General features: G+C 33.6%; 1 protein-coding gene across 1 annotated transcript; it reads left to right on the top strand.

Annotated features, from left to right (window-relative positions):
• Positions 1–4,704: 4,704 nt before the first annotated feature.
• LOC145639690 (CDPK-related kinase 3-like) lies at positions 4,705–14,243 on the top strand. The gene is made up of 13 exons (XM_081691005.1): positions 4,705–4,837; positions 5,250–5,580; positions 5,746–6,302; positions 9,961–10,091; positions 10,443–10,484; positions 10,567–10,675; positions 10,763–10,841; positions 11,584–11,880; positions 12,017–12,126; positions 13,214–13,321; positions 13,425–13,487; positions 13,567–13,734; positions 13,826–14,243. The coding sequence occupies exons 3-13, from the start codon at positions 5,775–5,777 to the stop codon at positions 13,964–13,966; spliced, it is 1,776 nt and encodes a 591-aa protein (XP_081547131.1). The 5' UTR covers positions 4,705–4,837; positions 5,250–5,580; positions 5,746–5,774; the 3' UTR covers positions 13,967–14,243.
• The last annotated feature ends 11,627 nt before the right edge of the window (positions 14,244–25,870 follow it).

The raw sequence follows: 25,870 nt of genomic DNA, 5'->3' as shown, positions 1-25,870 counted from the left end.
AGTCCTGAGTGTACAATACCTCTTCATGAATTCCCAACCAAAAACCAGCTTGTCAATTTGTTTGATTGACTGTTTGACAGGAACACCTAACGAACTATACCCAATGGCCCTCTTCCTTAATTAAGCCGACCAAGACTTTTTTGGATTATAATTAATTAATTAGTCTTTATGTTTGGAGTATAATCTAACAAAATACTACTCGTACATTCATTGAGCATTATACTCTGTATAACCATTTTTATTACCTATTCTCAATTCATATTATCAATCACTAAGGGCCTGTTCTCTTACGTTGAAATTCAGTTCAGTTCAGCTCAGTTCAGTCAGTTCAGTTCAGCTCAGTTCAGCTCCTAATTTCCTTCTCTTATAAAAAGTACTCCTAGTCCTTAGTTAAGAAAAAGAAGAGTAAATCCAAATCCAATTTGGAATTTGGCCACAAATTAGCCAGATTAGCAGGTTCCAATTCTCATTTCTTAATCAATTTCGCTCTGTGTTGTTCCTTCCTCATAAATTAATCCCAAGGTATGTAAATGAGTATCATAATTTATAATTTGGCCACAAACAACATGTAAATTCGTCCATATACTTACAATCTTAATTGGTAAATTATTTTATTACCATCACTTATAAGTTATAACCCGAAGGACGTATTACTATATGGACTGTTAATGGATTCTAACCATCAAATAATTATTTATCATAAGAAATTTATTTATAAACTCTTTAGTGAGTTCACTTATCAACCACTACTTTATTTAATTAAATTAACTAATAAAAATATGTAATTTGAGTGGCTATAATCTAATGTCACATACACTTTTTAGAATCTTGTCTTTGCTGCTGCTAATTCAATAAATAAAATACTTCGTAGTCGATAAGTATATACTTAAGCCATCATACATATCATCAATCATTTCTATCGGGTAGGTTAAACACCGCCCTTCATGTCATTATCATTGATGTTACGTTATTAAATCCATATTTACTAATGGCTCTTTCTAATAGTGACTTTGTGAGATTTACTTCATCCAATCATATAATCCAATCTTGATCGCTCTTGACACATAAACAAACAACTTTAAACAATCAGCTAATTACCAAACACTTTTCTACAATAAGCTAATAAAACAAGTTAGTCAAATCAGTTAACACAATCAACTAATTTAAATAAGCTAACACAATCAGTTTTATCTTTCAGCTTTTCCCCAAACCCGGCCATTATATACCTAATACGCTCGTTCTATTCAATAAACACCACCTTCAATTCGAAATAAATTAAAGTTACTTATTCAAGTTGCATGTTGTGCTTGGCTTATTATTGGTCGTGCACGGGCGTGTTGGATTTTTATTTTTTTTAACTAGCTTAATGTTTGTTTCATACGTATGTATTGTAAATTTTCAATAAATGATTGGTTTACGATAAAGGTTAAGATAAATTGACTATGTAAAAGATTCAAATCCAAATTTATGGATAATAATGAATTATTTTTTTAGTATGTAATGACTTGTTCCCTAGCTTATCCGCCGTATTATTACTCCAAATTTCATTTTTTTGTTGAGAAGACAAAGACAAGTTTAGTAAAAATTCTAAATATTTTTGCTACTTTATTGAAATACTTGAATATGACATTATACTCCGTATTTTATATTATGATTGAATGGCCAAGTATAAGATCAAGCTGCCATGCTTAATTAGCTTTAAAAATGCATGCTTGTTGAATTTGATACGAGTAATATTTTATATATTTTTAATGAGTTGTTTATAGCTCAACGACTTTGATACAAGGGAAGAAAAAAAATAAAAGAGTGGAGGAAAATATTAAATTCAATTCCTCAACTAAATTACCCAAACATCCAGAGTCCAGCTAGACTATCGGTCTAATCTTGTACTACATACATTGATACATACATATACACATAGGAGTATATGTCTTAACATAAAAATTAAATAAATAAAAAAATACACCATTTTAAATGGATATTGCATTAAATCATCAACAAAAAAAAACAATATTGCATTAAATGGTGAGGATATACGGGAGGGAAAAAGTGGTTCATAATTTTACCAAAATAATGACTCCGTACAAAAAATGGAGTACAATACAATATTCAAAGTATAAAACCTTTATTCAGAAAAAAGAGAGTATCAATCATTTGAGTAAAAGATTAAATGCAACCGTATTTGAGACTTGCATTGAAGCTCATTTATTTATGTTTCAAAAATCTGAAATGCACAGAAAAAATTCCAATTTTATTTGAGGTTTCAGGTATATGTCAAACCATTTAATAATAAAAAAAAAAGGTACTCGTATATACTTATACTACCTCCGTTACAGGTTATGCATGTGCAAGTGTGCAACGATTAGACATTTTTCCTCTCTGTTTTATGTCAAATCGTTGCACATAACCTGTAACGGAGGTAGTATAACCAAACTTAATTCAATTTTTTTTTTTTTTTTTGACACAAACTTAATTCAATTCGATGAGTTTTCATTTTCATAAATAATAATTAAGTTGTTGTACCAGTCTTTTTGACAATGATAACCAATACCGTTAATTTTAATTTCTAATCTTCCAAAATAGTATGTGTTGATGAGTGCCTTGCAGGACTGAACACTTACTTTATATAATTCATAGTTAACCTCATTCACTTTGATGATCTTCTTTGATAGATTATTTATTGCCTTTGTTGGCAAGAGGCGTTCAACTAATCTCATATATAGTTGAGTAAAGTGCGGTGCGGTGCAATTGGCAATAAACCAATAATTAAGATAAGTAGTACCAATTAATAAGACTAACCTAAATAATCTTCAATTTAAAGTATAATACACATATCTGTTAAAAATTACTCCATATAATACGCCCATAATACACCGTAAAGTAATACTATACTTCATATTGTATTGGGTCCTGTTCAGTTCAATTTAGCTCCAATCAGTTCAGTTCATTTCCTATTTTCCTTCTCTCGTAAATAATTCAGTTCAGTTCAGCTCCAATCAGTTCAGATAAGTTCAGTTCCTAATTTTCTTCTCTCATAAATAATTCAGCTCAGTTCCAATAGTGCAGTTCAACTCTAATCAGTTCAAATAACTTCAATTCAGTTCAGTTAAGTAAATCGGAACAGGGACTTAGTGTATAGCTGAAAAACTTGTTACTTGCTTGTGTTAAAATAGTTAAATGTGTGAAGAAGTTCTTTAAATAAAAAGTTGCAGACTCGCAGTGCTTATGAGGCTATTTTCAATGTTATTTCAGTTTTACTTAACGTGCTAATCGAGCTCAAGGATATGCAAAGTTGGTTTTTTTTTTCTTCTTTTTTTTTTTTTTTGGGGGGGGGGGGGGGGGGTTAGATAAGTTACTAATTGTTTTTTTTTCATGAGAAGTACAAGTTTCACTGTAATATGGTTATATCATTGTCTATGTGAAATGTTTTGGGAGTTTCAAGTTTTCGAGGTTGAATCCAAGACTTGTGATTGAATCATGTTTATATCATTATCTTTTGTTGATAAATTTTCAATATAGTTTCAACCAAACGTGTGTCAATGTATTTGCTTTAGTATGAAAATCTCAATGCATTTATGTCAAATCGAACAACCATTCAGGACATTAAAAGCATGAATAATTATAAGCATAGTTACCTAAAACGACAAAAACACGTGTGCTTTAGTTATTTTAACGTTTAATGCTTGTTGTAAACTATCATTCCGGAACAACTAATTTAAATGCATGCTATGCATACAAAGAGGGGGGGGGGGGGATCAAAACACAATTCTTGTGTGCTGAAATGATCTAAATTGAATTGAGTGAAAATGAATTGGACTAAAACAAATTGAAATTATGTCCAAATAAACTAATACTCCGTACTATTATAGCCTTATAGGTGTACAATTTACAAAACTACAAATATTAGAATGTGAGAATATAATTATGAGGATTTAGAGAGTACAAAAGAGAAGCTCAACAATTCTACCAATTCAGCAAAAAACAAGTTTGTAGTCATAAATTGTTGAGTGATTCACTCAATTCGAGAGCAACATACTAAAATTTGAAAACAAAAACAAAATGCAAAGACAAAAACTGAAAAAGAAAAGAAAAGAAAAAGAAAAAGCCACGTAAAAATAAACAAGGTTCCTGACACCAATATAACTGAAAAGTGAAAACCGGGGAGCCAGCCACTCTTTTCCCTCATTTCGAACCTTCGATGCATGCGCTTTGCCCTTACTCGCGTCACCTTTTTCCTCTACTCTTCACCCTCACTCTATTCCCCTACACCCTCACTTCTCCTTCCGACACGTGTCCTTTTAACCCAGTTACAACCCAGTCTCACCATCTTCTCCTACACCCAACCCCACCTAATCCACCCACCTCTACGGCTCTACTATCCCCTTTTTTTATTTAATTATAATTTCATCCTTTTTTCCTCGTTGGCGTTAAAATTTAAAAAAAAAAAAGGTTGAAAAAGACAAAATCCAAAACAACTTTAGTTTTTTTAGAGAGAGAAAGTTAAAGAGTTTAGTGAACTCAACTGCTATTTGTCGCTCCCATTTTACCAGGTAACGCTCCTTTTTTTTCTTGAAATTACCACTATGCCCTTTATGCAATATGGGTTATAAAAATGAACTTGTTCCCCATTTGGACACCATACATGAAACGGTACCCTTACTTCACGACATTGTTGTCCCGAGCTTCCCAAAATCGGTCCCCACGACCTTGCAACCAAATCGGTCCCCACGACCACCTAAAATTTCTATTTTCAAAAATCGTTAAATTTTTCGACGGGTCTTGGGTCATGGACGGCGAGTGGAACATACGTACGCCGGAGAATGCGTCGGATCATTCTGTAAGTATTTTTTTTTTTTTATTTTCGGTAAGTAGGACATCCGCCTAAAATTTCCGGATGTACCATGGAACATCCGGAAATTTCAAGCGGAAGTTGGGATCCGCCTAAAAAATCCGGATGTTCCATGGTACATCCGGAAATTTCAGGCGGATGTACCTAGGAACATCCGGAAATTTTAGGCGGATGTACCTAGGGACATCCGGAAATTTTAGGCGGATGTCCCAAATTTTTTTTTTTTTTTTTTTTTTTTTTTTTTTTTTTTAAAAATTGTTAAGTACGTTTATCAACATATGTCTTGTGATTATTGTTGTGATTTAGTATTTGATAATTAATGTAATTTTGTTGTATTAATATGATTATTAGTAATATGTTTAATTATTATTATTATTAATATTATTATTATTATTATTAGGGGTAAAATTGGAATTTCAAGAAAAAAGGGGAGCGTTACCCGGTAAAATGGGAGCGACAAATAACAACCCCCTTAGTGAAGAAGCAACAACAAACCCAACTCCTCCAGCCAGCACCACCATCTTCATCATCATCAACCTTTTTAGAGAGAGAAAATCACAATCCAAATTGTTTCTGATACTCTCAGATTTCCATGATCATGGAGTAGATCTTCTCTGATTCTCTCTCTTCTTTCTTTAAATTCGACTTCACTTCTTCATTCACTATGATCCCGTCTCTCTGTAATCTCGCCCGTTTACTGTAATTTCAACGCTGTTTAGATCGATTCTCCGGTGAGTTTTTCCGATTTTGTGCTTTAGATCTGTTTCATTTCTTTGATTGACTTAATTTTTAAAACCCTACCTTAACCCCCAACCGTTTGATGTTTACTTCACTTTGACTAGGTTTTTTTTGAATTTTTTTTATTTTTTGGTTTTTGATTTTGACGGCGGAATTAGGAGTGAGAAATTGGAATCGTTTACGGTAAATGGGGCAGTGTTACGGTAAAGCCGTCGCCGGAGAAAATGGTGATGTTGTCACGACGATAGTTGCTCCGTCTTCCGGTGAAGATGGTGGTGTTCATCCTCAATCGCCACTTCCGGCGTCGGAAGTTGCGAATAATCCTTCGGTAAGGAATACGCCGGCGAGATCATCGCCGTGGCCGAGTCCGTATCCTGCTGGAGTTCCGCCGACTCCGTCGCCGGCGAGGTCGACGCCGAGGAGGTTTTTTAGGAGGCCGTTCCCGCCGCCGTCTCCGGCGAAGCATATAAAAGCGTCGTTGGCGAAGCGGCTTGGGAATGCGAAGCCGAAAGAGGGGCCGATACCGGAGGACGGTGGGAATGAAGGAGGGCAATTGTTGGATAAGAGTTTTGGGTATGGCAAGAATTTTGGGGCAAAGTATGAATTGGGGAAGGAGATTGGGAGAGGGCATTTCGGTCATACTTGTTCTGCCAAAGGGAAGAAAGGAGAGCTTAAGGATCAAGTTGTTGCTGTTAAGATCATTTCCAAGGCCAAGGTGATTTATTGTTTTCATTCTGTTTTTATTTGGGTCATGAATTTCGTGATCATAGAATTGAAATTTCGGATAATTTTGATATAATGTGATTAATGACAACGTCAATTTCTGTGATTTTGTTTGTGTTTCTTATAATGTCCTTTATTTTGTTAATTTGGGGAGTATAATATTTATGAGTCAAAAAATAAAATAAAATTTGTATTTATGATGGCGATGTTGCTGGATTTTATTGAATCTTTTTTTTTGTGGGGAGGGAAGAGATGTATTTTACTGGGTCTTATTAGTGTTCGTCTATAGATTGTGTTCCTTTCTTCATTTTGTACTACTTTCAATTTGAGGGTTCAAATAACTGGTCCCTTGTGACAATTTTGATAAAAATAAGTCTTTGATGATTATTTCAATGTCAAAATTCTATTGCTAGAATTATGTTGTTACTATGATATAATGATCGATAATGATGGTTGATGTTGACTACGTTTAGATTTTGTCATATTTTAATTTTTTTGCGTTGTGTTTTTATTGGTTTTGGGTATTGATCAGCTAATCTTGTGATTTAAGCCAGTAATTGGATGCTGTTTAAGATCGGATTCAAATTATTGTCTTTTGCTAGTGGAGCATGTTAATGTTTAGTTTTCATCTTTCTAAACGGAACTAGTTAAGTTTCTAACCTTCAAAAGAAAAGAAAATAGTGGTGTGTGAGATTGATTGTCTTCTGTTCTAGTTAAGTAGGTCAGTAGCCTAACCGAGGCATGCTCAACAAGTCAACAGGTCTGTATACTGTTTTTAGAATATTACTGGCTTCGCAAACTGCTTTTTTTACTTGATATCTGATAAGAAAACCAATAAAATTTGAATGCTTGTGTGGGAAGTTGTTTTCTCAATTCGCTAAACTTGATATTGCAAACATTGTGAAGCTGGCAATACTCGTGTAGTTGGCCTTAAGCATCAGCCATGAAGTTGCTGTTTATAAGTGTGAATTATGAGTAGTTGTAGTGTTATGACTGGTGATTTAGGTTATTTCCGAACACTCTTGTTAATTCTATGCTGTCTTAACTCACAAGGCAAGTAATTATAATGGTAATGGATATTCACTGCAGATGCTACCAGTCATTGACATTACTTATCATCTCATTCCCTCTATCTCAGCCCAATTGATGTTTTTTAGGCTTACCATTTGCTTAATAGAGGGTCAGCTAACTATTTTTGGGATACACTCCAGATAAAGAAAATCCGGTTTCTTCTAGCCAGTCAGATTTTTTAACGTTAGGACGTTCCATGAAGTGAGAAGATTATTTAACATTAGGACGTTCCATGAATTGAGAAGATTATTTAACATTTTTTCCTTGAGACAGAGTTATGTATAGAGGAAACTCTACTTTGAGTAACCTGTAGAAAGCAACAGCCTAATAGACTACAACTTGTCCCTTAGGTAGGTTTGCCCTTTATTGTCAGGGGTTTGTTTCATGAACTTTGAGGGTGCTTCTTTGCCCAGCCCTAGGATCAACGACATTTTGAATCACCTTTCCCATTCATCAAGGATAGGGCAGGTCTGGGACATGATCCTTGATTCAATGTGATAAATCCTTCTATGCGTACATGGGTTCATGTGATATTTATAAAGTCTTGAGACAATCTCTCTCTGCTGAAATAAAATGGAAAGCACAAGGGCTGAATGAAGCTCAACAGGTGTATTTCTTGTCCGTAAGATGTGAAGGTTAGCAATATAAGATATTTTGGCTGAAAGTTACTCACATCCAGGAGTTATTGTACCGAGATGCATGGAGAACTTTAGATTAAATGAATAAGATGTTGTATGTGTAATACTTTTCACATGAAAGGTCTCCCAACACTCACGAATTCACAATTTATGCTAATTGTAAGGGGTTTGCATGCGTTTATAACTTCAATTTACGCTTGACTTTTGTCATTATTAGTTGAAGAACCTTTTCCAAGAGAATCATATGGATTTCTTTTTTTTTTTTTTTTTTTTTTTTTTTTTTCCGCGTAAAAGCAGTAGTAACTTTTCAAGGAAAATAATATTAAGTGAAAAATTATTGTCAAGATATATAGTCTAAAATCTTTAGTTAAAAAATGTTAATTACTAGAAAATATAGGAGACTGAGTGAGGTAGGTAACTAGTAGTGGGGCAATAAGATGGGAACGTGCTCTTGTATCTTAGCATTAATATTCCCTTGTTTTTTTTTTTTTTTTTTTTTTTTTTTTTTTTTTTTTTTTTTGCTGTGTAACAAAGTTGCAATTTTGGCGGCAGGGGATATCATGGCTCGCTTATTGGCAAGGTGGGATACACTTGATAGTGATGGACATGTTTGGATTGATAATTTCCGGAAAGCATTTATGCTTTAGTGGCTTAATTTGTAATAAGCATGCTTGAACTTTACCTAAAAAAAAAGAGGCCATGGTTTGATAACAAATTTAATCACCACCTTAATTGAATCTCGTTGAGATAGAGTCTAGGAAGGTATTTAACAGAGATGTACTTTATCTTTATGATATCTTGCTCAAATGGAAGTTCTTTGAAATTATGAAGTTTATATCTTTGGTAACATTTAGTTCCCTTTGAAAAACTTTAGGTAGTACTTGGTTAGGAATAATAATTGTTATTCTACTTTGAAGCTTGAGCAATTAGTCACTTGAATTGGTTGGTAGTTTCTTCTATAACTTCATGGAGTAATTATATTAATTATATCCATATTTACAAAGTTGAATATGCTCATGTGAGTCTTTACATCTAAATATGGTGACAGTGGAGCAGAACAATTGCCTTGAACTAAACTGTGATATAGTTCTCGGTTGTTTTGAAGTAGTAGACTAGTCAACTACGGACTACCCTCATTCCTCTTGCAAGGGTTTAATAGAACCAGTTTCGGAATGATCGTAAGGGTAGGTGTTAGTAGCCGGATAATAAATTCAACAAACTCTAATTCCTTGAGTCGGTTGAAATTAATGACAATTGTTGCAAGAAAACAGATGTTAGTAACTAAAAAATTTATTTATTTATTTTTTCCTAACTATGACTTACGATTTAAGGACTAAAGCTAAGAAATCTTTGTCGTGGGAAGGTCAAGACAAAATTGGTAACTTTATTAGTAACCTTTGGGTGGTTTTGTGGTTGCGTCTTGCAATAGATTTAGGAAATTTCGTCCTCTTTTAGGAATTTTTAAATTTATTTTTTCCACGCATGCGTGAGTGTGTGTGTTTATCCACCTTTTAAATTAAGTGGATGCGTTGCACATTTTTTTGACTTCTCTTGACTATGGGTACTATGTCGGATATCAGATTATCTGATTATGCTATTAGTCTAGAGGTTAGCTTTCAGGGCATACTTATGCAAGTTCATTTTGAACAACCTTGATTCTTGTGACTGCTTCTTTAGTATGCCGATTTTTCTGCAAGATGTTTATGTTAAGATGGCTTTTCATGTGCATATGTAATCCTGAGATGTGCAATATCTTTATCTACGTCACCTCTGGTTCTTGTTTTCTTGGACTAATTCTGGTATAATTAGTGTCTTCAGTTCATGTAAAGATGACAACTCACTGATTTTGTTCTAAAAATGCCTTTTACTTCTGTTCATATTTCTAGGGTTGCCCCTTTATGGTGAATAATTATAAGTTAATAAATGCTATTTATTGAGCAGATGACTACGGCAATATCTATAGAAGATGTACGGAGGGAAGTCAAAATCCTGAAAGCCCTCTCAGGGCATAAGCATCTGGTCCAATTTTACGATGCATGCGAAGACTCAAACAATGTATACATTGTCATGGAGTATGTCTTCTCTCTTGAGCTGTATATTTCTATGCTTTCCATTAGTACATGATGAAAGACTAATTTTCAGTTTTCAAGATTTTCTCCACCCATCTATTGAATCATGTGGATGGCCTTCAAGTGTTTGATTGGGTGAAAAATAATAGGAAATTCTAATGTTTTCATTGACGAATTTTTGAAAATTCAATTTCTATATTTGTTACTGTGAAACTTTTTAACTGTATAAATGGGGCTGGTCCGCTGGATGCATTGGGCTATAGTGATTGAGAACTACTGTCATTAAGCTACACCAACATTTTAATAGTGATGATTACATTGGGTCTGAAGTATTGGATTTTACTTTTATGTCAGATTATGTGAAGGCGGTGAATTACTTGACCGAATATTGTCCAGGTAACATTAACTCTTATTAGCACTAGATTCTATTTAGGAGATTCTGAGATTTCTTGGGAGTAAAGGGATATTCTTTTTGCAGAGGTGGAAGGTACCCTGAGGTAGATGCGAAGGTCATTATCAAACAGATTCTGAATGTTGTATCATTCTGTCATCTTCAGGGTGTTGTGCACCGTGATCTGAAGCCTGAGGTTGCTTTTGTGTACTTGTTATTTGTTTGATACTTGATGCTTTTTTTGTCTATAACTTTTCAACTAACCAATTTGCTTCCTATACAGAATTTCCTATTTACGTCTAAAAGTGAAGATGCTGACATGAAGCTAATTGATTTTGGCCTCTCTGATTTTATTAGGCCAGGTAACAATTATGAAATTTTTTTAGGGTTGAAGATCTCCGCGTTTTTTTGTGGGTTCTATTTCTGTAAACAAACCAAGTCTTGCTTTTTTTAAATATTAAAACCAGCTATCTATATGTACTATAATAATTAGACTAATCTGGTAGTAGTCCTCGAAGATATTTACCATCTTTGTTCTGATATATGCAAAATTGGCATCATGATTATTTATGCTATGCGGGGATTAAGGATTCTTAAAATATTAGCTGCCAATGAAAAATGGGTTACTTAGGATTTCTTAATCTCTCAGTGGATTATCAACTTGTGGTGATTGCTTTATCTTGATCTTCATTAATCGTTTTAGTTACCGATTTTGGCTATACGATAATTGTGCTCTTTGCCAAAGATACTAACAGTGTTTACTAGAGCTTTTTGACTGGGGTTACTCCGTTACTTATTAGGTTTGGAGAATTTTCGGTCTGTTTTATTTTATTTTTCATTTCTAGATGCTATATTTAGCTTTGTATGGTTTAGAGTTACTGTTGTATTTATAGGAAGACACACTCATTCACACAGTCACACACATATGCATGTGTTTGTGGTTTATGATGTTTATGGAATAAAAGATTGGGTATGCTACTCATAAGTCAATTTAGAACTCTTGGGTTTTTCTCGTTCTCCTTTTCATGCACTTGAAGATCTCTCAGGGCTTTGAAATTACTTTCTTTCCTTTTTCCACTCAGTGCATGTTTGTTATAAATGCAGATGAAAGACTAAATGATATCGTGGGAAGTGCTTACTATGTTGCACCTGAAGTCCTTCATAGATCGTATAGCCTTGAAGGAGATATGTGGAGCATTGGTGTTATCACATATATATTATTATGTGGAAGCAGGCCTTTCTGGGCACGCACTGAATCAGGAATCTTCCGTGCTGTGCTAAGAGCGGAGCCCAATTTTGATGATTTGCCTTGGCCATCTGTGTCTCCTGAAGCTAAGGATTTTGTAAAAAGAGTGCTTAACAAGGACTACAGGAAGAGGATGACTGCTGCCCAAGCTTTGAGTAAGTCTTTTACTTAGTCAATCTGCTTTATAATGACTTCTATCTTGGTAAACTTATGTTCTGAATGTAATAATGAAGCTTATCCTAAAGGCTTTTTGTAACATTTTTTCTGAAGGAATGCTTTTGTGTTGTGCAGCTCATCCCTGGCTGCGTGACAAAAACCAGCCTATTCCTTTAGATATATTGATCTATAAATTGGTGAAGTCATATCTCCATGCAACTCCTTTTAAACGGGCTGCATTGAAGGTATTGCTCTGCTCATTAGATTGCTCTGTCACTAATGCATCTTAGAATTTAGGTCAGATTGTGGACCGTGGCTTGTGGTCTTTCCAATGTCCCCGTATAATTATTGAATGAATTGGATTGCTTAATATATACTCTGAATTTTAACTGTAGATATTCTTCCATACTGATTTTAAAGAAATCCTCTTCCCTAAATTGTACCTCAAACATTTCTATTATTGTTGCTCAAGTGTTTCCCAAACATGATACTACTTCTTGCTGATTGATCTGTTCGCCAGCTAAAATTTGCCTAGCTTACTTGTAAAGGAAGTTCACTCACTTCATTGGCTTGATGATTCGTCTGACTTAGTTTCACAGCTTTGCATTTATGTCTTTTGTTTTATAGTTCTATTGAAGGTTGGGGCCTGGGGGGTTTTGTTGGGAGTGAAGAGCTCTTATTTCATGTCTTCAAGTGCTCATTATCAAAGGTTTTAGGGTTGTGTTGATATAGGATCTCTTCAATGTTTTTAGTGTGTCAATGTACTTTTTAAACATAAAACTGTTGATGTAAACTACCTAGGTATTTCTTTGCAACCATCCTACTTGTTGCATTGTTTTTTGCGTGACTTTTGCAAACATGTAGCCATTTGATGATCCTTTTTTGAGTTCTGTTATGTGTCGGGCCTGTAAAACCTTGTTCTTTAGGGGAGCATCTTTTTATCCCCTGGACTAGCCTAGTTATGGTCATCCCATACGGCAGCTGTCCATCAGAATAGGAGAACCTTCTCTCAAGAATGAATATCTAGATGCTCTATCTGGTTAATTTTGACAGCATGCATGAACTTGTACATGCTCTGTCAATTTGACTTGGTGATATTTGACTTGATTTTCTCATCGTACTGTTGTTGATTTGTTACTATAGCATCAAATTGTCCTAGAATATTGTTAGTCAAACTCATGAATAATAGATGCTTAACTTAGGTTTAAGTTAGCCTGAGAATTCTTTGATACTAGTAATTCTGTGGATCTCTTCAAAATTTCAAGCCTCTTTATAACTGATTTCATCTGATAAATAACTATTTTTCTCTTTTCTTTCTCCTTGGAACTGCAGGCTCTCTCCAAAGCTCTTACTGAGGATGAGTTGTATTACTTAAGAGCAGAGTTTGAGCTTTTAGAGCCTACCGGAGATGGTCGTGTTACATTTGAGAACTTCAGAATGGTTATTTTTGTTGCTTTGCTTTTTCCTTTTTATTACTTTTATTTGTTCGTGCCACGAAAATCCTGTTCTTATTACGATATCTTTTTTTTTTAAATCATTCCAGGCACTTTTGAATAATGCTACTGAGGCAATGAAGGAATCTAGAGTCCCTGATATCCTAAATACGGTACTTTATCCTTTTTGGAGCTACGTAAATTTGAGACTGCATTTGAGAATGCCTAATATTTTGATTTGATTTGGCACAGATGACAACTCTTTCGTACAGAAAAATGGATTTTGATGAATTCTGTGCTGCTGCGATCAGCACACATCAATTGGAAGGTCGGGAAGGTTGGGATCAGATTGCATCTACTGCTTTCGAACATTTTGAGCAGGAAGGCAATCGGATTATTACCGTTGAGGAGCTTGCCAGGGTATGTATTGCTTTCCCAACATTTATCTTTCATGTCAAGTTTCCATACTCTTGCGATTCTCAGCTTCTTTGTTAATGTCTGATTAATGCAGGAATTGAATCTTGGACCTACTGCTTATTCAATTTTAAGAGATTGGATTAGGAGCTCCGATGGGAAGTTAAGTTTTCTTGGATATACAAAATTTTTGCATGGAGTGACTATTCGTAGCTCAAATACAAGACATCATCAATAGGATAATCAATTACATAAAAAGGCCGTCGTCATAAATGATTAAATTAGATTTATGCCTAATTACAGGTTATTCAGGAAAGTTTTATTTTTTCCCTATTTGGGAAGCATAGGAAGATGTGTATAAATGAATAACATTAGTCAAATTTAGCTCTGAGGTTGAGGCAAAATTGTACTAGAAATGGGTTTTTGTATCTCATTCCCAACGTTTGATTTTGGTAAAAAATATATATAAATGGGGGTTTGAGCACAAAATTGTCTTCTTTGCTCTCCTTTCTCAACACCTCTGTGCTACCCCGTTTGCCCCTCCTTTCTCTTCACTCTAAATCTTAAATGCATGATTATAGATCGACGCCTTTCTAATTAAGGAGTAATTAAGTATGAAATCACTAATTACAGCAACTATTGTTGTTTGTCAAATAACTTGGATAATATGGGCTTAATTTCATTTTTTATAGTAGCAGTCATGCACTCATGCATATTAAAGTGTCATACCATTTCCATTTTTTTTTTTATTTATAAAAAAGGGATTTTCAATATTGGTGGGGGTAAATATTTAAATAAGTGAAGTCAAGTATTCCTCAGCATGGCCGACTTATATGGGTTTTCTAAGGTAATTGGTAGACGGCACCATCCTTGAATACCCTAGATTAAGTCAAGTGAAGTCCCTTTGAAGGTTGTATCTTACTTCTATGAGACCTTAAGAAATATTGGCTTTATCTTTTGCCATCCCTTTCGATGTAAAAACTATCTTTATGTTTGTTATGGTTTTAGTAACTTAGTCCTTGATTTGCATTTTGGGGTCTTCCAAATCACAGGACGTTAGGCTGTAATTATTAGAGCTTAGCCTAGGTAATATATGCTTTGTGTTGTGTTAAAATAAAAAAAAAAAGAAATATTGGCAAAATGATGAGAAATTACATTTATGGCCCTAAGGATTTATATTGATATACTACTAGTCTACTAGAAAGAGAGATTCTAGCTACTACCAAAGGACGACCTAGGTTATAATTTAATCAATTTAATTAGGCAAAACCTCGAAATAGGTAATGTAACCAAACAAAATACTTGAAAGTTGAAACATAGGGCCTGTTTCGATTGACTGAATTGAGATGAACTGAACTGAAGTGAACTGAACTGAACTTATTAATCAGTGATTTTTAACTACGGATTATTATTATTATTATTAATTATTGATATTAATTATTATTATTATTATTTATTGATTATTATGATTATTATTATTATTTATTGATTATTATTATTAGTATTATTATTATTATTGTTATTGTTATGATTATTATTATTATTATTATTATTATTATTATTATTATTTATTGATGATTATTATTATTATTTATTGATTATTATTATTAGTATTATTATTTCAATTATTATTGTTATTATTATTATTATTATTATTATTATTATTATTTATTGATGATTATTATTATTATTTATTACTTATTGATTATTATTATTATTATTGTTGTTGTTGTTGTTGTTGTTGTTGTACTAAGAGCTTAAGGGCCTGTTCACATTTACTGAACTGAGCTGAACTGAACTGAACTGAACTGATTGGAGCTGAACTGAACTGAACTAAGCTGAACTGAACTGAACTGAACTGATTGGAGCTGAACTGAACTAAACTAAGCTGAAATGAATATTTTATGAGAGGGAAATTAAGAGCTGAACTGAACTGAACTGATTGGAGCTGAACTGAACTGAAATTAAGTAAATGTGAACAGGTCCTAAAAGAATGAAATTTGGCTTTATATCATTAGCAATATCATTAGACATAAATTAAGAGCTGAACTTTAACCTAAGATAACTTTAATAGTGACATTAATCAAGTGATGCCACATGACCCTGCCCTTCAAAAAAAAAAAAAAAAAAAAAAAAGAGAATCAAATTAAGTCATAATTAAATTGGAATATAACCTTCTTAGTTTACAAGCAAACTTTTCAAGTTAAATCCGTAGTGCATTTTGATTTTTTTATACCAAGACAAGATTTTTTTTTTGAGAGAAAGCAGGGGAGGATTCATTCATTCAATGTGGGACAAATTGTCCATAATTACATAAGGAGTAATATCTCTAGGACAGCAATTAGACCAAGTTTGTTCAACACCATAAGGGATAAGACGAGCTAAATGGTGTGCCACAAAATTCCCCTCCCGCTTTACATGAGACCAAGATACTAAAGCATAATAAGCCTTCTCCAAAGGTTGGTTGGATTTGTGAGTCCCTTCATTGGGTCACAACTCACAACCTAGAAACTTTTAGAATTTATATTAATAGCTTAAAGTAATTGTTTGTAGATGAAATCAAATCTGAAATTTGTTATCACCCATAAAAAATCTTCTCTGAGAAACTTAATATTAATAGCTTAAAGTCAATATATTTTTTTGAGACTTTTAGTTATATTTTTTCGAGAAATGATGGATGGATGGATTACTTGAACATATTGATGATGAATGATGTGTGATATCATTGCAATTTGTATATGGACAAAGAGAAACTTTTATAAGAGAAACTATAGTCTATAGATGATGTTATGTGAAATTTAATTGCATAATTAGATGACATGGGAATGCCTAAAAGTAGATTAATCCATGTTATACACGAGAGGCGAGTACACAATTAGGACATACAAGGACATCCTTTACGCATAATTTGGAAAGAAAAGATTTGATTAAAAGCAAATCTTTAATTTATTCTTTTTACTATTTGGACTACATTAGGCCCTACCATAAAGAAAGCCCACTTCATTATCAATCAAATTTACCTCCAATGAAATTAACGAAACGTAAAAATACAAAAAAGAATCGTAATCTTCAATGAAAAAGAGATCTTCAATGGGGACTTTAAGCAAAGTGGAATAAGACTGCTATATGTTAATTAACCATTTTTTTTCGCCTATTGTTTATGAAGCAAATTTTAATTTTAATTTTTTTTGGCAAAGGTGGTAGTTGTTCTTCTAGCAACATTATGGTATAAATGTATATAGTGTTTTTTTTTTTTTTTTTTTTTTTTTTTTTTTTTTTGAGGAAAATCAATGTATATAGTATACTTAGGGCCTGTTTTCATTGACTGAACTCAGCTGAACTGAGCTGAACTGAACTGAACTGAACTAAGCTGAACTGAATTGAACTGAACTGAACTGAATTGAACTGAACTGATTTTCAACGTAAGAGAACAGACCCTTAGTCTTGTTTTGTTCATCTTACTTAATAATAATAATAATAATAATAATAATAATAATAATAATAATAATAATAATAATAATAATAATAATAATAATAATAATAATAATAATAATAATAATAATAATAATAATAATAATAATAATAATAATAATAATAATAATAATAATAATAATAATAATAATAATAATAATAATAATAATAATAATAATAATAATAATAATAATAATAATAATAATAATAATAATAATAATAATAATAATAATAATAATAATAATAATAATAATAATAATAATAATAATAATAATAATAATAATAATAATAATAATAATAATAATAATAATAATAATAATAATAATAATAATAATAATAATAATAATAATAATAATAATAATAATAATAATAATAATAATAATAATAATAATAATAATAATAATAATAATAATAATAATAATAATAATAATAATAATAATAATAATAATAATAATAATAATAATAATAATAATAATAATAATAATAATAATAATAATAATAATAATAATAATAATAATAATAATAATAATAATAATAATAATAATAATAATAATAATAATAATAATAATAATAATAATAATAATAATAATAATAATAATAATAATAATAATAATAATAATAATAATAATAATAATAATAATAATAATAATAATAATAATAATAATAATAATAATAATAATAATAATAATAATAATAATAATAATAATAATAATAATAATAATAATAATAATAATAATAATAATAATAATAATAATAATAATAATAATAATAATAATAATAATAATAATAATAATAATAATAATAATAATAATAATAATAATAATAATAATAATAATAATAATAATAATAATAATAATAATAATAATAATAATAATAATAATAATAATAATAATAATAATAATAATAATAATAATAATAATAATAATAATAATAATAATAATAATAATAATAATAATAATAATAATAATAATAATAATAATAATAATAATAATAATAATAATAATAATAATAATAATAATAATAATAATAATAATAATAATAATAATAATAATAATAATAATAATAATAATAATAATAATAATAATAATAATAATAATAATAATAATAATAATAATAATAATAATAATAATAATAATAATAATAATAATAATAATAATAATAATAATAATAATAATAATAATAATAATAATAATAATAATAATAATAATAATAATAATAATAATAATAATAATAATAATAATAATAATAATAATAATAATAATAATAATAATAATAATAATAATAATAATAATAATAATAATAATAATAATAATAATAATAATAATAATAATAATAATAATAATAATAATAATAATAATAATAATAATAATAATAATAATAATAATAATAATAATAATAATAATAATAATAATAATAATAATAATAATAATAATAATAATAATAATAATAATAATAATAATAATAATAATAATAATAATAATAATAATAATAATAATAATAATAATAATAATAATAATAATAATAATAATAATAATAATAATAATAATAATAATAATAATAATAATAATAATAATAATAATAATAATAATAATAATAATAATAATAATAATAATAATAATAATTGGATGGTTCCACCCACCCAATTGGACTCCCAAAGGTTATTAGTGACCATGGTAAACATTTCGGCAATTTTTATTTACGAGCGAAAAAAAGTCGAAAAATTCCAAAATTGAAGGGCTAGTTTGATCTTATAGCTGGGATCACCATCCAAAGTGAAAAATTCAGGAAGGTTTCGAGGACGAGTACCTAAACTGAAGTTCTAAACTCTGCCAGATTGTCTCCCCAGTAGCATTTGAAAGAAGAATAAGATTTCCAATATCTAAAATCTGAGCTACTATGCACATCAACGTGCATTGATGGCAACAATGAGTGTGAAGGATGTTCCAAACTCTGTTAGATTGTCTCCCCAATAGCATTTGAAAGCAGAATATCTAAAAGTTGTGTGAAGGATGTTCTAAACTCTGCTAGATTGTCTCCCCAATAGCATTTGAAAGCAGAATATCTAAAAGCTGAGCTACTGAATTATTTGCCTGATCATTAGATATATTTGATGACCAAAAGATATTGTTCTGTTCATCTAGAGCATGAAGATTACTATTCTCGGAAACTTTCAGCACCCCAAAAGAAGTATTGCGTAGGGTCCCTCTATGAGCGTAGGGTTTCCATAGGCGTGAGGTCCCTCTACAAGCGTGGGGTTTCCTTGGGCGTTGGCCCCGCCCCTATATAAGCGCGGTGTCCCTCGAGCATGGGGTCCTCCCTAAGGCGTGGGGCTTATTAGTTGGGCGTGGGGTCGGTTGGTTGGGCGTGGGGTTGGTCCTAGGGCGTGAGTTTGGTTCGTTTAGGGTTTCTCCTTGGGCGTGGGGTTTCAAGATGGGCGTGGGGTTTCTTCCTTGGGAGTGGGGTTCTTCCTTGGTCGTGGGGTCCCTTTTTAAGCGTGGGTTTTGAGCTTAGGCGTGGGGTTTCAGGATGGGCGTAGGGTTGATACATTAGGCGTGGGGTATCAGGATGGGCGTGGGGTTATTCCTTGGGCGTGGGGTTTGAGTTTAGGCGTGGGGTCCCACTTAGGCGTGGGGTTCTTCCTTGGGCGTGGGGTCCTCTCTTTAGGCTTGGGGTTTGAGTAACGGCGTGGGGTTTCTTCCTAGGGCGTGTGTATGAGATTAGACGTGGGGTTGGAGTTTGGGCGTCGGGTTTCATCTTGGGCGTGAGGTATGAGCTTGGGCGTGGAGTTTGACCTTGGGCGTGGAGTTTCTTCATTGGGCGTGGGGTTTCTTTCTAGGGCGTGGGGTTCTTCATTGGGCGTGGGGTTGATACAGTAGGTGTGGGGTTCTTCCTAGGGCGTGGGGTTTCATGATGGGCGTGGGGTTCTTCCTTGGGCGTGGGGTTTGAGCTTCGGCGTGGGGTTTCTTCCTATGGCGTAGGGTGAGCTTCGGCGTGGGGTTTGAGTTTTGGGCGTAGGGTTGATACATTAGGCGTGGGTTTCTCCTAGGGCGTGGGGTTTCATGATGGGCGTGGGGTTTCTCCTAGGGCATGGGGTTTCATGATGGGCGTGGGGTTCTTCCTTGGGCGTGGGGTTTGAGCTTCGGCGTGGGGTTTCTTCTAGGGCGTGGGGTTTCATGATGGGAGTGGGTTTCTTCCTTGAGCGTGGGGTTTGAGCTTCGGCGTGGGGTTTCTCCTAGGGCATAGGGTTTCTTCCTTGGGCGTGGGCAAGGGGCTGTGTGGCGCATGCGTCGCCTGGTTTAAAAGCCAGTGGCGCGAAACTATCGTGTGCTGGATTATGACTGAACGCCTCTAAGTCAAAATCCGGGCCAGAAGCGACGCATGTGCCCACCGCCCGATGCCGTCCTATAGTAGGGGTTTCGGCACGTGTCGTAGGCTAAGCTCGCGCGGTGGATACTGAAATTCAGCCCTATGTCAATTCGATTCGTCCCTTCCCCCACCCTATTCCCTAAAAACACCTATATTTTAGAAAACGAGGTTAGCGATGCATCACGTATGCTAAAAAAGGCTAAGTACGAGATTAAGAGGTGTCACAAAGCCTAAGTGTTGGGATGTTGGATGGTACAAGTGGGCAAGGGGCCGTGTGGCATGTACATAAGACATGTGCACCCAAGGACAAGGCATACCGGGTTCCGAGCACTATTTACGAATCACAAGGCCCTTAAGACATGAAGTTTAAGGATGAATTAGATGGTTCCGGACACTGTTTATGACTCCCAAGGGCCTTTGGGAACCCAAAAAAGTACTTAGATACATAATCTCGCTGGGTGAAAAAATGATACATGGAAGCCAAATATGAAGGCTATAAAACACGAAATCGGAACAATTTAGGATGTGTCGGGACCTGGTGTGGGAATTTCACGGAACATTACGGGATGCATCCCGGGGACATATAATATTGTTTCGACCCATATATGACCATTATTCGACTACGTACAAGCCCCGTGAAAGCTTATAGCCAATACAGGAGGAGTGTATGAAAACGTGTAAATTGATCGTTTTAAGGCAAATTGGATGGTTCCACCCACCCAATTGGACCCCCGGAGGGTATTAGGGACCATTATAAACATCTCGGTAATTTTTTTTTCATGTGAAAAAATGTCAAAATTTTCCAAAATTGAAAGCTATTATCCACGTTTTTTGTGGAATTTTTGACGTTATGGGCCCGGTGGCGAAAAGTTTTGAGACCCTATGGGATACATCTTAGGGTCATATAATGCGGTTTGGAACCATATATGACCATTATATGATGTCTTAAATGTCCGTGGTAGTCTTGAGTTCACAAAATCGGCGAGAGTTGCGAATTGGTAAATTGATCGTTTTAAGGCAAATTGGATAGTTCCACCCACTCAATTGGACTCCCGGAGGATATTAGGGACCATAGTAAACATCTTGGCAATTTTTATTTTCGGGCGAAGAAAGGTAAAAAAATTTCAAAATTGAAGGCTATTATCCATGCTTTTGAGGAACTTTTGAGGTTGTTGGGTATGGCGAAAAGTGTTGAGACCATAGGGGATATATCTTAGGTTCATATAATGCCGTTTGAAACCTTATATGACCATTAAATGATGTCATAAATGTCCGTGGTAGGCTTGAGTTCACAAAATCGGTGCAAGTTGCGAATTGGTAAATTGACTGTTTTAAGGCAAATTGGATGGTTCCACCCACCTAATTGGACTCCCGGAGGGTATTAGGGACCATGGTAAACATCTTGGCAATTTTTTATTCCTGGCGAAAAAAATAAAAAAATTCAAAAATTGAAGACTATTATCCACGTTTTTTAGGAAATTTTTGACGTTACGGGCCCGGTGGCGAAAAGTTTTGAGACCCTATGGGATACATCATTGGGTCATTTAATGCCTTTTGGAACCATATATGACCATTAATTGATGTCTTAAACGTCTGTGGTAGACTTAAGTTAACAAAATCGGTGAGAGTTGCGAATTGTTAAATTGATCGTTTTAAGGATAATTTGATGGTTCCACCCACTCAATTGGACTCCCGGAGGATATTAGGGACCATAGTAAACATCTCGGAAATTTTTATCTCCGAGCGAAAAAAGGTCAAAAAATTCCAAAATTCAAGGCTATTATCCATGTTTTTTGAGGAACTTTTGAGGTTGTTGGGGCCGGTGGCGAAAAGTGTTGAGACCATAGGGGATACATATTAGGGTCATATTATGACGTTTGGAACCTTATATGACCATTAAATGATGTCATAAATGTCCGTGGTAGGCTTGAGTTCACAAAATCGGTGCAAGTTGCGAAGTGGTAAATTAACCGTTTTAAGGCAAATTGGATGGTTCCTTCCACCTAATTGGACTCCCGGAAGGTATTAGGGATCATGGTAAACATCTCGATAATTTTTATTTCCGGCCGAAAAAAAAGTCAAAAAATTCAAAAATTGAAGGCTATTATCCATACTTTTTGAGGAATTTTTGAGGTTAAGGGGCCCGGTGGCGAAAAGTGTTAAGACCCTAGGGGATACATCTTAGGGTCATATAATGCCGTTTGGAACCATATAGGACCATTATATGATGTCTTAAATGTCCGTGGTAGACTCGAGTTTACAAAGTCGGTGAGAGTTGCGAATTGGTAAATTGATCGTTTTAAGGCAAATTGGATGGTTCCACCCACTTAATTGGACCTCCTGAGGATATTAAGGACCATAGTAAACATCTCGGCAATTTTTATTTTCGGGCGAAGAAAGGTCAAAAATTTTAAAAATTGAAGGCTATTATCCATGCTTTTGAGGAACTTTTGAGGTTGTTAGGTATGGCGAAAAGTGTTGAAACCATAGGTATAGACACCTAAAAATGTCTCTCCAAAACCAAACCCGATGATAAATAACCTTTCACCGCCACTATTGGTCGGGTTTAGTATTTAATCACGAGAGTGCTTAAAAAATCGTATTAAATTCATACTTTTGAACGATCCATGGATTAGTCTTGATGTTTGGTAAAAACATAGTTTTAATTTCAGCCCAAACTTACTAATTAATTTTAAGCCCAAACCTTTTTTTTTATTATTTTATTATTTATTTTTGGCCCAAACCTTTTATTTTTATTTAATTATTTTCTTATTTTAGCCCGAATAATAAAAGTCAGAAAAAAGCCCGAAATTATCAATCGGCACTTAAAAAGCCGAAAGAAATTAGGGTTAAAAATGAATTTAGACGGAAAAATGGACTGGAAGTTCTCATGCCACGGCAGAGTGCCACTGTGTCACGGGAACCCTTCCCGTCTGACGGTGGGATTTCCCGTGACACGGGAGGTCTTCCGTGACACGGGACGTTCCGTGTCCTTTCCGCGTAAACCCTTAACGCGTTTTTCATTCCGTTTTCTGAAAATTTCCCGCGTCACTCCAAAACTGTACCGTGTCACGGGAAAGTGTACCGTCTGACGGTACAGTCTGACCGTGTCACGGTACGGTCTGACCGTGTCACGGGATACTTTTTTAGGGTTTTAATCATTTTAGGGTTTCGTGTGCTCCCTCAGCACATTTTCCCTATAAATACCCCTTCATTTCTGATGTACGGGGCAACCAGAATTTTATTATTTTTATTTTCTCTCTTTTATGCTATTAACCTAAACACTAGCCTACCCTTTTCACTTCAAAATTCCTTCTTCAAGCACTCAAAGGAGTCCATATTTCACTCGAGGTTCTGTCCTTAAGCCAAGGCGTGAAAGGTAGAACCGTTGACGGTTTGGCCCCAAAATCAACCTTATTTTATTTAATTTAATTTAGTTATTGTTTTATTATTTCCTTGAAGTTACTAACTCGTTTATTATTTTGTAGTTGCAAACAAACAGATTCAAAGTAAGGATCATGCTCTTTTATTATTATTATTTTTCTAACAATTTTTATGTTGTTGGAATTGTGATTAAATTGGTTTTTATATTAATGTTTATTCTTTTATTTTTATTGATATCCTATTGCATGTTTAAAGGGAATATGTAATTGAAAATCACGCCTAATAAGATAATTTGGACAACCGGTTTAGGATCCTTTTTAATCTTGTTATTAATTGAAGTGATCACCAAATTTTTAGAATTATGTGTGCGTTAATTTTGAACCAATTTAGTTAAATAATGGTTTGGAGCGAATTGAATTATTGTTTGTATGCCTTTGAGATCACAGGAATGCTTTTCAATATAGGAATCGAGTAGAGGCCAATACGGGCGAATGTGACTCCATGACTCACTTCGTACCATCATCCCCGATCCTCCTTTCGTGATTCCGAACCATATGGAGTTAGTAATCTCATGGATTATGAATGGGGTGTAACCTTCACGGGTCAATCGTTGTTGCCTATCGTTGTCCCTTATCGTGGTTGCCTTTTTATGATCCGTGAACGGTTTACAAGTTCCTTAAAAACTTGTTAGTGACTCCCTACTTTATTTGTCCCTAATCGTAATGTCAATTCCCACTTCCTATGAGTGCCAAGCATATTCACAACATGCTTTTTACGTAGGCGCACTTCGAGCGACGCCTACAATAGGGGATATATCTTAGGTTTATATAATGTCGTTTGGAACCTTATATGACCATTAAATAATGTCATAAATGTCCGTGGTAGGCTTGAGTTCACAAAATCGATACAAGTTGCGAATTGGTAAATTGACTGTTTTAAGACAAATTGGATGGTTCCACCCACCTAATTGGACTCCCGGAGGGTATTAGGGACCATGGTAAACATCTCGGCAATTTTTTATTGCGGGCGAAAAAAGTCAAAAAATTCCAAAATTGAAGGCTATTATCCACGTTTTTTGTGGAATTCTTGACGTTACGGGCCCGGTAGTGAAATGTTTTGAGACCCTATGGGATACATCATTTGGTCATTTAATGCCGTTTGGAACCATATATGACCATTAATTGTTGTCTTAAACGTCCGTGGTAGAATTGATTTCACAAAATCGGTGAAAGTTGCGAATTGTTAAATTGATCGTTTTAAGGATAATTTGATGGTTCCACCCACTCAATTGGACTCCCAGGGGATATTAGGGACTATAGTAAACATCTCGACAATTTTTATTTCCGGGCGAAAAAAGGTCAAAAAATTCCAAAATTGAAGGCTATTATCCATGCTTTTTGAGGAACTTTTGAGGTTGTTGGGGGCAGGTGGAGAAAAGTGTTGAGACCCTAGAGATACATCTTAGGGTCATATAATGCCGTTTGGAACCTTATATGACCATTAAATGATGTCATAAATGTTCGTGGTAGGCTTGAATTCACAAAATCTATGCAAGTTGCGAATTGGTAAATTGACCGTTTTAAGGCAAATTGGATGGTTCCACCCACCTAATTGGACTCCTGAAAGAAATTAGGGACCATGGTAAACATCTCGATAATTTTTATTTCCGGGCGAAAAAAATTCTAAAAATTCCAAAATTGAAGGCTATTATCCACACTTTTTGTGGAACTTTTGAGATTAAGGGGTCCGGTGGCAAAAAGTGTTAAGACCCTAAAGGATACATCTTAGGGTCATATAATGCCGTTCGGAATCACATATGACCATTATATGATGTTATAAATGTCCGTGGTATGCTTGATTTCACAAAATCGGTGAGAGTTGCGAATTGGTAAATTGATCGTTTTAAGGCAAATTGGATGGT

Source organism: Chenopodium album, chromosome 7 (genome assembly GCF_948465745.1).
Source record: "Chenopodium album chromosome 7, dcCheAlbu1.1, whole genome shotgun sequence".
NCBI classification, from domain to species: domain Eukaryota; kingdom Viridiplantae; phylum Streptophyta; class Magnoliopsida; order Caryophyllales; family Amaranthaceae; genus Chenopodium; species Chenopodium album.
Note: the sequence above shows the minus strand (reverse complement) of the source record. Positions and strands in the feature narration are given on the sequence as shown.

Coding starts and splice junctions, on each gene's coding strand:
- LOC145639690 (XM_081691005.1), top strand. CDS start 5,775: ATGGGGCAGTGTTACGGTAAAGCCGTCGCCGGAGAAAATGGTGATGTT. Junction 10,485..10,566: donor CTTGACCGAATATTGTCCAG/GTAACATTAACT, acceptor TTCTTTTTGCAG/AGGTGGAAGGTACCCTGAGG. Junction 10,676..10,762: donor ACCGTGATCTGAAGCCTGAG/GTTGCTTTTGTG, acceptor CTTCCTATACAG/AATTTCCTATTTACGTCTAA.